The sequence below is a fragment of the Sorex araneus genome, chromosome X (genome assembly GCF_027595985.1).
Source record: "Sorex araneus isolate mSorAra2 chromosome X, mSorAra2.pri, whole genome shotgun sequence".
Taxonomy (NCBI): Eukaryota; Metazoa; Chordata; class Mammalia; order Eulipotyphla; family Soricidae; genus Sorex; species Sorex araneus.
The window spans coordinates 230317950-230332016 of NC_073313.1; the positions used below are offsets into that span (position 1 = coordinate 230317950).

The window sequence follows — 14067 nt, forward strand, 5'->3', positions numbered from 1 at the left end:
AGTCTGTAGAATCTGCACACTTCAGTAAAAGAAAAGGGTATGTTATATGGGACAATTTTCTTTTAAGAAGTAATCGTAAAACATTACTGGAAACCAAATTCTAAGTTCTCATTAGCTGTTTATTCTTTATATTTAAAATATAAATAAGTAGCTAATACATGCTGACAACTCACAACAGTTTTAGATAGTAAAAGAACAAAAACTATGCGGGGGAAAAAAACGGATTGTAAACTATAGGGCCAAAAAGTTTAATAAAGTATCTGTCACAGAAGCAAAGTGGGGGATGGGAGGGAAGTGGAGAGACTGGCGGAGGGAAGTGGGCATTGGTAAAGGGCACTGGTGCTGGAACATTGGATATCTGAAATGCAATCATGAATAACTTGGTGATTCACAGTGACAAAATAAAATAATATGAGAAGAAAATAGTTTTTCTTTTTCTTTATTGTTGCTATTGTTTTGGGCACCATATCCCAGAGTTCTCAGGAGATCACGCTGTGCCAGATATTGAACCCAGACTCTCACACATGCAAACCATGTGCTCGACCAGTTACATCCCTAGTCTAGGAAAATGTTCTTAATGACGGAGCACTATAGATTTAGAAAACAATTTCATTTTCTCTAACAATATCCTCTTTTCTGGAAAACAATCAAGTCTTAGTAACTAAAAGTAAACCTGTAATATGATGATCTCTTTAATCCAAAAATGGATGAAATTAACTCCAGGTATGCAGCACAGGCTATTAGCCTGAGGTTAGTGTGATTACTGGTGTGTGGCAAAGGACTGCTACAGTGTTGACACAGGAAAGAGATTAAAATGAGGAGGAGGAGAAAAGGCCAGAGGAAATCCCCCCTTCTCTGACATTAACATTAACGTGATTGGCAGAGATCTGTCATCAGTGAGGTATTTATTCTTGGTTTTCAAAAACAAAGCATTCAATGGGAAGTTATCTTAACACAAATGAATCCACTTCCTCAAATTTCATTCTTTTTTAGATTATTTAAAAATGAATGCTTATAATTTTTTTGTGGTGCCGGGGCTGGAGCCCTGGGTACGAATACTTATAAAGGATGCATTCTTCACTGAGCCCTGTACTCTTCCTGGACAATCTTTTAGATTTAAAATGATTTACTTTCACCTATTTTCTTCATTATTATTAATAGGAATTAAAAAAGAGAGTTACTCTCGATTTTAAGGAAATAGCTGGAGTTTCTTTTTAAAAAAAATTTTTTTTTTCCTCTTTGGATCACACCCATCGATGCACAGGGGCTGTTCCTGGCTCATGTACTCAGGAATCACCCCTGGCAGTGCTCGGGGGACCATAGGGGATGCTGGGAATCGAACCCAGTTGGGCGGCGTGCAAGGCAAACACCCTACCCGCTGTGCTATTGCTCCAGCCCCCAGCTGGGGTTTCTTATAAAACAACTCAGTTCAACCTGGTTGCAAGTAAATTACTTAGGGATTCATTTGGGTTTACTTCTTTTTTTTTTCTTTCTTGAAGGGTTTACTTCATTTTATTTTGAGTATTTTAAGCACCATTTATGATTTCCCAAGAACTTAGTATGATTTATTTGTATAACAATAAACAATAAAGATGTTTTTAGAACTGTATACTAATTCTACAAAACATTGAAAAAAAAATTGCCTTGCACGGAGCCAACCTGGGTTCGATTCCTAGCATCCCATATGGTCCCCTGAGCACCGCCAGGAGTAATTCCTGAGTGCATGAGCCAGGAGTAACCCCTGTGCATCGCAGGGTGTGACCCAAAAAGAAAAGAAATTGGAATAGTTGTGCACTCTTGGGAGGAACATATGATGGTATAGCTACGATGAAAAACTAGTGTGGCCATTCCTCAGTAGCTAAAGACAGAATCACCACATATTCCAGCCATCACAATCATTGCGATATCATTAACTTACAGTTTATAAAACAGGAACTGAAGCTAGAGCCTTCTGAAGAGACTCTTTCTTAATTTACCTGCTTAGATTCCCAGTAAGTTAAGGAGCCTACGTTTACAGTTTAAAGAACAATTTAGAGTACTGTTTGTGTGTCCTTTCTTGTGTTCCTCTTATGACCTCTAAATTCATTTCTGAATTTACTAACTTTTTATTTCATTAAACCAACCTTGATAATTTTTTCTCCTCCATGCAATCATTTCACTACTTGATTCTCTTTAGGACAATATTCTACTAAACTATTAAAATTCCCTAAAGAAAATCCTAGGTCATGTGAAAAAGAACCATCCAACACATATGTAAGCAAATAACCATAAAATTATAATATAGTCCAAAAGGGGAGTGAATAGTATGCACAGCACAGAGGAAGGAATGGACAGCCTTGGACAGTGGGAAGGAAATGAAAACCTGGTGCCATGATAGAATGTACCTGCTTCAAATCTCCCTGCTTTTCAGCCAAACATGACGTACAAAGGAAAAGACAGAGAAAATGATGCCTGATTAATAGAAAAAAGCCAGAGTAAGAGTTTTGTGAGTTATTTCGAACACTTCCACTTTCTGTTTTGTTTTGGGACCACACTCAGGGCTTTCTCCTGGCTCTATGATCAGGGATCATTCTTGGCAATGCTCAGGGAACTGTATATGGGGTGCCAGGGGTTGAACCTGGGTCCACCGCATGCAAGACAAGCACTAAACCTGCTACACTATCACTCTGGCCCCTAGGCATCATTTCTATAATAAGCAATAAGATTTATTGTAAGACTTTCTTTTATAAAATTTTGTCTACAACTCTGTAAATGTTTTTATTTTTAGTGGTACAACCCCTGCGATGCACAGGGGTTACTCCTGGCTCATGCACTCAGGAATTACTCCTGGCGGTGCTCAGGGGACCATATGGGATGCTAGGAATCGAACCCAGGTTGGCTCCGTGCAAGGCAAACGCCCTAACCACTGTGCTATCTCTCCAGCCCCTCCAATTTCTTTAGAATTTTGCCAACCTTTGTTACTTCCTTTTTCTTTTTGACTTCTTTATTTTTTATCATTTTTGGAGTAATACGTTATGGGCTATTTACATTCATAGCCCATTTTAAAATTGGGTTATATTTTATTGCTGAGTTGCAATTCTTTAAATATTCTGATATAATATATTTCTCCACTCCAAAGGTCAATTGTATCTTTTTGATGCACAGAGGATTTTAAAATGTGATGTAATCTCATTTACCTATTTTTTTTCTTTTGTTGCCTGTGCTTTGGTGTCTCATTCAAACCCAATGTCGTAAAGTGTCCCCCTCAGGTATTCTTTTAGAAGCTTCATAGTTTTAGCTCTTACATCAAAATATTTTTATTTAAAACGTTATTATTTTGTGGGTGGGGCTAGGGATCAAATCCAGAGTCTCACACATGCAAGGAAATGCTCTGCTGCTGAGCTACATTCCGCAGCCCTGTCCAGTCCACTTAGAGAAGAGGATTGCTTCAAGGAAGAACTACAAACTGAAATACCCACAAAAGTTACAAAGGTAGAAAAAAATTATACATTAACACCCATAGGCCTATTTTAACATGTTTATGTAAAGATCATGGTCACTGGGGGCTCGGTGTTCAAATTATCCTAGCTGAAAGTGACTTGAAACACCTCCATTCAAGAAAGATGGACGCAGGCCAAGAAACAAAAGGAGGAAAAACAGACGTGGGAATTTTCTGAGAACTTCCCCTTATGCAATCCACTCAATGCCTCGTGATGTTAAACTCTGCTGAAATGAGGATGAAATGAGTTTAGAGACGTGAGGAAAGGAAGAGCTGTGCACATTCCAATAAAGAAGAATTTATGTCACAGCTCCCCAGAGTGAATAACGACCTCTTCCAAGATAGGCTGGTGATGGCAGCTCTGAGAAGCTACTTTGTGTCTTTCAATAAATAGTACTCAGCACAGACATGGAAATTATGGCTAAATGCTTAACCATACTTATTAAAGGAACAACTCCGTTCAAACTGCATGTGGCAGGAACACCCAATTCACAGAGCTCCAGGGTGCTTGTGGAGCAACAGATCTGCGAACAGAGAGCAGGAGCAAACTGCCAGGACCCATGGCCTGGCTCTGTGAAGGGTATTTTGCATTCATGTACTTTGTTTCCTCTGCAGAAATGTGAGGAAAATACTAGACCCAAGCCTTATAGCATCATTTGGGGGATTAAATATTTTAGTATTTGTTCCTAAGAAGTGCCTGGCTTGTAGTAAATGCCATACAACTGTTGATTGTTTGGTCAACAGTGTCCACCCTGTGGAAGGAGAGACCACACTTTATTCTCTCTATTCCTGAGTATTAGGCTTGGGAAGAAAATCTCCTGGGTTCATATCCTGGTTATGCCATTCACCAGGCAGTTCATCTGAAACAAGCTACTTCACCTGTCTGAATCAAGGCTCACAGTATCAGCTTCCTAAGTTTGGATAGTAACTACAAAATATGAGCCGTATCTGAGGAAGCTCTCGGACATTCATGATATGCCCGTTGGTGTTCAAGACCTGAGAAGTTAGATTAAAATGGATTTGAAATCAAGGAGAGATGTCATTGTTGGTTTTAAAAAACATCTGCGGAGCTGGAGTGAGAGTACAACAGGTAAGGAAGGCACCTGCCTTGCCAGTGAGGTTCGATCTCTGGTATCCCATATGGTTCCCTGAGCTAACCAGGAGTTAAGTCCTGAGCACAAAGCCAATAGTTACCCCTGAGCATTGCCCAGGTATGACTAAAAAAAAAAATAAATAAACAACAATAACTACAAAAACCCAGCTACAAACAGGATCATTGCAGAGATTTGGAATTTTGTTTGTTTGGGTAGGGGGTGGCAGAGCCAAAGAGCAGAACCCTGAATCATTGGCAAGTGTGGCCCCCCTCAAAACCAAGCCAAGCCAAAACTCTTATCTAAAGTACATGGAAACTCCAGCCCACTGTGGCCATAAGGGAGTGTTAGTGGATCTTCTACTTTCCAAGAACCTCTTCCTTCTGCCCCGACTCTCAAATCGAATTATTTTGTTTTTGTTGGTTGTTATTATTATTATTATTATTATTATTAGGTTATTTCCTAGTGCTTGTCGGGGTCACTCCCACTGGTACTAGGTGAAAAACTTGGGCCTCTTGCATGCAAAGCATGTACTTTAGCCATGTGTTCTTTTTACACCAGCATCCATCCTGTATACACAGAACAGTATGTTATGGACCAGCAGTCGGTACGCTAGAGACCGGCAGTCCGAACCAACATGGTTCACCAGTGGTCTTCAACCTTTCTACACCTGAGGTTGAAGACAGCTAGAAAAGTCTTCAACCTTAAGTGTAGAAATATCTAAGAAGATATTTCTCTGCTCTTGCAAACCAAACCAGACTCTTCTGTAATGTCTCCCAATTAATAAACAATACTAAAAATATTTTAGATCTGTAAATACCAAGTGAGATCTATGTATCAATTAAAGGGGTCCAAGTCTCACAAATTTGAGATTTCTGCCCTAGGCCATCCCAGGGATATTACAAATCGGAGCCTGCCCAGGTTCAGGCCAGGGCACCTAGACAATTCTAAGACAGTGAGTGGTGACCATCCTAGGACACAAAAACCGATCCAACTCTTCATCACTGTATATGCAAGGAGGATGGTGAGAAGAGGATCGCTATCAACTTATAAGCAAATTGTCCTTAACCTATACTGGTACTAACGCTAAACATGCTACTCCCATTTCAAAGGACGTGAACCCAGGAGCAAGAAGAGGAAAAACAGATGTGGGCCTATTGGGAAATTTCCTTCACATAACCTTTGATTTTTGGATGGTGGAGATGGTGGTGGTGGTGTTTTGAGCCACATCAGGCCAAGCTTGCTGGCTCAGTGGTGACTCCTGGCTCTGCATGCAGCAAGTTCTCCTGGCAGTGCTCGGGGGCCATATGGGATATCGGAAATTGAACCCCCTGCCTTGATTTTTTAAAACAATATTTTAAATTGTGCAGACACGGGCCTGGAATGAGCATCAGTGCTTACCAGAATGAAGTGTTTGAGGAAAGCCTTTGATTTGATATTCTCACACCAAGTTACTAATGTCACAGGCTCTATTACGACCCTCCCCAACTCTTTTTAAGATATAATTGGGTTTATCAAACCATTCATGGTTGGGCAGCATTCTGCCTAGTGAGCAGAAAGGGGCAGTCCCTCTTACTTTTAAACACAGGAAATTAAGGGGGAGGTGGTGGTTGTTTTGGCTGGGAGTTGAATAGCAGAGGCCATTAGCAGCAGCTGCAAGCCATCTTGCTCTTAGCTACCCAACCTCCATCAGTTCTTTCTTAGTTCTTTGGGAGAAGGGTCAGATGGGGCTGTTTACAGCATTAATGGGTGTGGTTGGAGACTCTTAAGCCATTGCTATGTGATTTGCAAAATTATTACCATACAGTACAAGAATATTTTGAAGCATTGATAAAAGAAAACTTTTGATGGCGGAACTTTGAGATTTATATCAATGCAAAGTGGATTTTTATTATTAAAATAGAAATAATAAAGTTTAAACAACTTTCTAGTTATTATCTTTAGTCTGTAAAATGTCCAACTTTGAATTTTATTTTTCTGGGGTCACACTTTCTACTTCTTTAACTCTCATGCCTTACCACAGAACGTACTTGTTGTAATAGAATGCTTATTCATTAGTGCCTTTAATAGGATATAAGTGCATAGATGGAAGAAACTAGACTCTATATAGCTTTGCATCCTAGCTCCTCACTCAGGAGCATGCATTGTAGCCCTTGAAACTATCTCTTTGTTCCTTCTCTTGTTGATTTTTAAAAATTCAGAAATTCAGAAATCACTCTCTCCCTCCATCCTCGCCCCCCACCCTTACACACACACACACACACACACACACACACACACACACACACACACAAACACATATTTTGGTCATACTTAGTCCTGTTTATGGACCTTTCATGGTGGTACTCAGAAATCACGAATTGCTGGGCTTCAAATTCAGGCCTCCTGCATGCAATGTTCGTGCTCTGGTCCTCTGAGCCATCTCCTCCGTCCAACATTGCATTTCTTGTTGATTATGTACTGCTGGAGGGGATGCTCCTTTTTGTGCTGAGGAAAGGGGACTCTGTGGTGTTGGGAATCAACCCCAGGCCTTGCATAAGCAAGGCATGTATTCTACCACTTGTGCCACCGCCCTGATCCTTTTGCTGATTTTTTAAAATGCATTCTCTTCAGTGCTACATATTCATGCTTCTTGAAAATTCTCTAGTAGCTGAAATCATTGACCACTTTTAGCTTCTGGAACCCCTTCCTTTCTTTAAGTTCTATGTTGCTTTACAATTCTGATTGTCTTTATTCTCTGTAATTTTGTTGGATTGGGGCTAAATACTTGACTCAACATCAGATACTTATTCTCTTAAAGACTATCCAACTAGTCTGAGAAGTCATCATCCCCAGCCAAGTGCCTCTGTTCAACAGTCCATAAATACTTCAAATGCAACACTCCTGTAGGGAATTGCTTTCACCCCATACTCTCCTGGAAGGATGGCCTTCTGTAAGAAGCATCATTAATTCCCAGTTACTCAGGCCCTGAATTCGTTCTTCTCTCCTCTCTCCTCCTTTCCAATCCCATCATCTCCCCTCCTCTCCCCTCCCTCCCTCTCCCTCTCTCCCTCCCCTTCCTCTCTCTCTCAAGGTCAGGCTCAGGAGTTACTCCTGGCTCTGTGCTCAGAGATCACTCTTGGTAGGTTTGGGTCACCACATGAGATGTTGGAAATTGAACCAGCATTGGCTGTGTGCAAGGCAAGTGCCGCCCCCACTGTACTATTGCTCCAGATCCTCCTTCTGGCGCTTCATATGCAGGTTATGCTTGCTTCTCCAATAATAATAATGTCTGCCATCTACCGCCTGCACTGCATCCTTGCTGCTGCCCATCATCTGCAGACCCTTGTTACTACCCCTGTTATAATCAGACTTTTCTCTTTAGATAAGTCAAAGCATGCTGTGTTCCATTTGTTTGCAACTTTATTTCTGCCTCTCTCTTCAAAACCTCCCTTAACTCATTGCTCTGTTCAGTAACCCTCAAATGGCCTTATCCTCTTAATCTTTTTCTGCTTTTCTTAATCCTATTTTTTTCTTCACATTCAATTAAAGTCTTAGTCAAGTTCCAGTGAATACTATCCCAAATAAATTTTTTTCCGACACTTTCTGTATCTTCTTTTGGGGGGAGGGAGCATACCTAGTGGTGCTCAGAATTTACTCCTGGCTCTTCGCTCAGGACAGGTTAAAGGTTTACTACCATATGTAGTGCTGGGGATTGAACCTTGGTCTAGCTGCATGGAAGGTGTTTTAGCTGCTGCATTATCTCTCCAGCTCCTCTTTTATCTCATTTTGTAATTTTTCATTTGCTAGTTCTGCAGTTACCACTGAAGCGGTAGCACAGTGGTAGGGCGTTTGCCTTGCATGCAGACAACCTGGGTTTGACTCCTCTGCCCCTCTCAGAGAGCCCGGCAAGCTACCGAGAGTATCTCGCCCGCACAGCAGAGCTTGGCAAGTCACCCCACCCGTGATGTATTCACCATGCCCAAAACAGTAACAACAAGTCTCATGATGGAGACGTTACTGGTGCCCGCTCGAGCAAGTCGATGAGCAATGGGATGACAGTGACAGTGACATTGACTAGTTCTGCAAAGTTACTGGTCATTGGTCATATGCCAAACAGTATGCTGGGCACAGAAAATACAGGAGGATAAGATTCAGTTTCAGATCTGGAGAGTTCATCACCTTGTCCAATTTGACCTGTTCAAATATTAAATACTTAAAGGTAAAAAATCTATGTATTTCCAATTTTTTCCTGCATCTTTCTAGAAATACATACATTATTTTTGGTTACTACTGGTAACAGTGATGACAAAAAACAATGAGAGGTTCTTTTTCTACTAGTAAGGAAACAAGTAAGAAGCTATAAATCTTAACTCAATATATTTTGCATTGGTCAATATATACTCAACCAGAAATTCAACTACTTCAAAAGAAGGAAGTTACTCTAGGGGGATTTGAATATTGCAGACTTTTAACCCAAAAGTTTTACATGTTCTAAGAATCCTTAAGACTATTAATACTTAAATTGCACTCAAGAATTATACAAGGCACTGAACTAATCCTTTTGAATCATACAGTGAGTTAATTTTACTTCTCATTAAGAAATTCTGTGACACACACATATACTTTCAAAAAATAAACATATACAACAATTTTTTAAAAATCACAAAAAAAAATTGTACTGAACCTTACGAGCATAGATGGCAAACCTGGCAGAAAGCCAAAAGGGATAATAATAGTTAATTTTTGTAAATGCTTACTAAGTATCAGATACCTTTCCAAATAGATTATCTTGTATTATCTCCTTAATCCTTAAAACAACTTTATGTTGGAAGTCGCATCAGATTCTCCATTTTACAGATGAAGAAAATGAGAAGAAGCAAAGTTTACAAACTCGACAGTTAGTGAGTGGACCAAGAAATTTTGACCTCTGTGCTTAATGAACATGCTTTTATTCTTCCCATAGAGATGTTAAAAAAAAAAAAAAGCTCAAAGTTCCTGCTCTCCCCCCAAAGCCGGGCAACTGAATGGAAAAGAAAGCTGTGCAAGACAATAATAACTACCATCACACAAAGGAAAGAAATTTCAGTCTCTTTCCTTTGCTCTCTCTGGAACCTGACTGTCTCATGTCCTCTATTTGCAAAACAGAGGAAAAGAAGGTGAGGGATAAGTTCATCAAGAGCACACACAGCTGTCACCAGCCCATTTTGTTTCCTCAAAGGTTTTTGCACAGTGGCCACTGAAAATCGGAGGTGCCACTACTCAATATTCCTTACAGCAAGCCTAGGATAGACTTGCCAATGCGAATGGGAGATTGGCAAGTGCAGTGCCCCTCCTTACTGCCCATCTACCCAATTCCACTACACACTGGTGTGTGGAAGGTGGAAGTCGGAGGCAGCACAAGAGAGGAAGGTGGTTTGAAGACCTGGGTTGATGTTGCGAGGCTTGGCTTCTGAGGGGAAGGCAAAGTCAAAAACCAAACCAAAGAATATGTGGATGAATGAAGAAATTTAAGGGAACACCAGGACACGAAATACCTGGACCAGACAGGAAGCAGATTCAACTTTAAGCTGTGACTTATTCCTGTGGCATCATTTGCAGACTATACTCGTGCTTAGCCAAGATAGTGCAATGTCCGTTACCTCTTCCAAAGCCTAGAGTGGAAGGTCAAAATTATACTCCTTTCCCAGAGAGGACTTCCAATAAAACAAATAACCCAACTGATTTCTGAAGAAAGCTCTAGATCTTTCTGATTCACGGGGTTTGTGTTTCTTTGGTGGAGACTGCTAAGAGTTCCACAGGGAAATGCATCAGAAAAGATCTGCAAGTTACTTTAAGCCCTGTGGGGGATGGTGCAACAAATCTTAAAATGCAAATCAAAATGTCTCTGGCCAAACATGTAAGAACTGACAAGGTTTTAAGGTTGAGGAGAGTATAGAGTGTCTTACGGATTTACTAAAAGTAGTCTTAAAAGTAAGAAGACAATCAATGGGGGCATCATAGCCCCAAATCACAAGTATTTTCTCAAATGTTAGGTTTTGAAAAAGTACCGACAAGTTCATCTGATGGTTTGGCTAATTCCCTGCTTATTATTAATATCTTAATCTACTTTTAAATTTCATAATTAAAATAAAAGGAAGAATGTTGACAATTTTTCTTTGGTAGCCTTGTAAATGTAAATATGTTTAAGGTATATGTGCAGATTTTTTCTAGGTCCCTGAAAGGAGTTTGTTTGCTACACAGCTCAATTTTTGACAAAGAAAAATGGACTGCTTCTGCTTCTCACACAAAGATGCACTGTTTACAGAGCAAACCAAAAAAAGGGAGAACTTCTGTTCAAGCTTGGAAAAAAAAAATCAAGATAATATCCAGCATGATCATGTAGTTAGTGTAAACATCCCTTTCATAAAACGTGTGACTAATTAGAATTAGAAGTATGACTTTGAAACAAGAACTTAAAATATTCATGACTGGAAATTCGCACAGCAAGCCAGATAACTGAAACTTCATTTTTAATACTCCAAATCCATATAGCCCTGCTTTGGGGGGAAAAAAAATCCCAGTTTTATCCATGCGGCTGTCCAGTCCTCTCAAGTTTCCAAAAGAAGAGAGACAAAGTATTTGTGAAGTCGAGCAGCCGCTGTTCCTTCCCCAGAGCTGCCATCTGGGCTTGTTTATTTGTGTTTCCAACTTTCTGGAACAGGGAGTCTCTCTGTTCGAACGGGGCACTGAGCAGAGGAAGTGCTCACAGACTACCTTTCCACCCAGCACCCCCACCCCCACTCTCTCCTCGGGGGGTTTTCAAACTGCAACTTTAGTTTGGTCAAAAATATCAAACGGCCGACATAAACACAAACTCGAAACATCTCTGTGTGAATCTAAGAACTGGCTTAGCTAACTCTCTGGTCGATGATGCGAGTAGCCTTTCCTACATGCTATGCCCTTGTACCATTCAAATCTTTTTTTTTTCCCCCCCAAAACACTAACTGTCATTACGACTCTTGTGACTTGGCCTGGTAATCAAACATGTATCTTCTACAAACAAGCATTTGACTGAAAAACGAAAGAAAATAAAACCACAGGTAATTTTTCTAATTTCATAAACATATGAGCGCGTCTTCCTTTAAAAAAAAAATGAAGCAATTGCTTTCAAAACATAATTAACAAAGCAATTCTACTGTTTGATCATGCAATTTGATTATGAAGAGCAGTTGAAAAATTCACAAGCTAATACTTAAAAAAAAAAAAAAAACAACCCAACTAGTACTTCCCTCTCTTTGAAACATTTAATAAATAGAATTAAACTTACCTTGTAAAGTAAAATCCAGCAATACATATTCGTAAGCAAATTCTGTCTTTGTTTCCACTTGCGGTCTCTTCAGAGTAGAAAATATTTTTCCAGGGCTGCTCTCATCAGGATTTTCTAGCTTTCTAAGTCCGCACCCCATGGCAAATCTGTAAGGAATTAGATTGCAGGATAGGGGAGGGAGAGCAGCAAATTCTGTTGTTCAGGCTGCAAAAAGAAAGTTACAGACTTTACTGCTTTGATTTTCCCTTCTCCACTTAAATCATAGATGCGCAAAAAGAAGACACTTGAGTCCAAAGAAAGCAGCTGAAGACTTTTTCTATCCATTTTTTTGGAGTGTTGTTGCGCCCATGATGATGCAGCTACCGCTCACGGCGGCTGGGCTTGATTTTAGAGAAGCACACAGGCTGCTACAACTTAGCGGAGAATTTCCATGCCACGTCGATTTACAGCCAGCCCCCCGCCAGAGTTCTGTCGCTCAGGGCACCGGCAGTGCTTTGTCTATCTCCTTCGGCTGGATGGCTGGATGATAAAAGAGGCATCCAAAAACGGAAATAAAAAGGCTAAAATGCAGATGGAATTATTTAAGTAGAGGATCTAGTCAGACATAGTGGCATACAATTCTTTTTCTGTTTTCTCTTTTTCCTTTTTCCTGTGCCTACAGCCCGCCTTCCTCCCTGCTATGAGAGACAGAGAGAGAGAGAGAAAGAGAGAGAGAAAGAGAGAGAGAAGGAGAGAGAGGGAGAGGGGGGAGAGAGAGAGAGAGAGAAAGAGAGAGGGAGAGGGGGAGAGAGAGAGAAGTAGAGGGAGGGAGGAGAGAGAGAGAGAGAGAGAGAGAGAGAGAGAGAGAGCCTCTCAACAAGGGAGAGAGATTTTGAAAACAAAAATCATTTCCAAAAAGGAGGTCAGCTTTATGAGAAAACTTATGCTGTCTAAAAAGTGAAAAGCAAAGCAGGAGGGTTTTTTAAAATTAATTTTTGTTTTGTATTTTGTTGTTTTTTGAAACAAAATCTTTTAGTTTTTACATAGCAATAGCAATTTGGAGAATTTCTTTCCACATGAAAGCCTTTTTTTTTCTCCTGGAAAATTATATGCTAATTTAAAGTGTCCTAAATATGACACTTTATTTTAAAATATTCTAATAATAAGACTCAATTAATTTCAAAGGATACACACTAATATGGGTAATTAGTTTCCCCAACATCTCTAAAGTTTAAAATACTCCAAAGGCTTAAGATTGCAGTTAATAACACTTCTATAAGTGTCAAAGTATCATTAAAAACAAAACTTAACTTGATTTATGCAGCCTAATAGATTGCCATTTACCAGAAGTTAGGAACAATTTATAATGGAACAATTAAGGGTATTTGGGGTCAGAGAGATAGTAGTGCAACAGGGAGGGTGCTCGCCTTGCATGTAGCTGGCCTGACTTCAATCCTGGCACCCTATATAGTCCCTGAGCACAGTCAGGAATAAGCCCTGAGCACTGCTGGTGTGAGCCCCAAAACAACCTAACAAAACCCAATTACAATAGCTATTATTTTATTTTACCACTTATAGGTCAGTAGTAAGGTACATATAAACTATCGTCGAGGAATTGGGCTACCCAGCCAGGTTCAATCCTGCTTCTGAAGAGCTAAGAGATATGTCTCAGGCATGTAACTTGACCTCTTCAAGTCTCATTTTCCTCCTCCGTAAAATGAAGTTAATAATAGTGCTTACTTCATAGACTTGCTATAAAGGTTGAATGAGATAATCTTATCTCAGATCTTAACACTATTCTTGGCTAATATATTGCACAAAATAAATTGTTAATGTGCCTCCAAAATAAAATAGGGGTGAGATGTGTAAACGAAAGAAAGTCATTCTGCCACTAGTCCTGTTATTTTTAAAACTTAAGGCCTAAAAAATTTTTAAGTCTCATTGACAGTGCACATGAAAACTCACAAAAAGGAAATGAAATCAGTTTGCGGGTGATGTTTTGATTCTTCCTTCAACCTACAGGTCTAGTTTACTTCTGAATAAGGCATCGAACAGAGTAAAATTCCAGTTCTTTATTCTCTAGAAAGAGAATGGTTGGTGGTAAACAATTTCTTTGTAAATTTGACTAAAAAGACAGCAAATATTATGACTCATTTGGCTATTCATGCCTATAATTTTTCAGGTCCTCTTTTATGGGAGGAGATGGACTCTAGAGTGACAGAAATGGAATA

The 14067-nt window shown here is 39.8% G+C and overlaps 1 protein-coding gene across 1 annotated transcript in view; it reads right to left on the minus strand.

Moving 5' to 3' along the window:
* RFTN2 (raftlin family member 2) overlaps nucleotides 1–12598 on the minus strand; it is a 73078-nt gene extending 60480 nt beyond the window's left edge. The window contains exon 1 of the mRNA XM_055121889.1: nucleotides 11858–12598. Coding sequence (XP_054977864.1) covers nucleotides 11858–11996 — 139 coding nt within the window. The 5' untranslated portion in view covers nucleotides 11997–12598. The remainder of the gene's footprint in view (nucleotides 1–11857) is intronic.
* Nucleotides 12599–14067: the final 1469 nt, after the last annotated feature.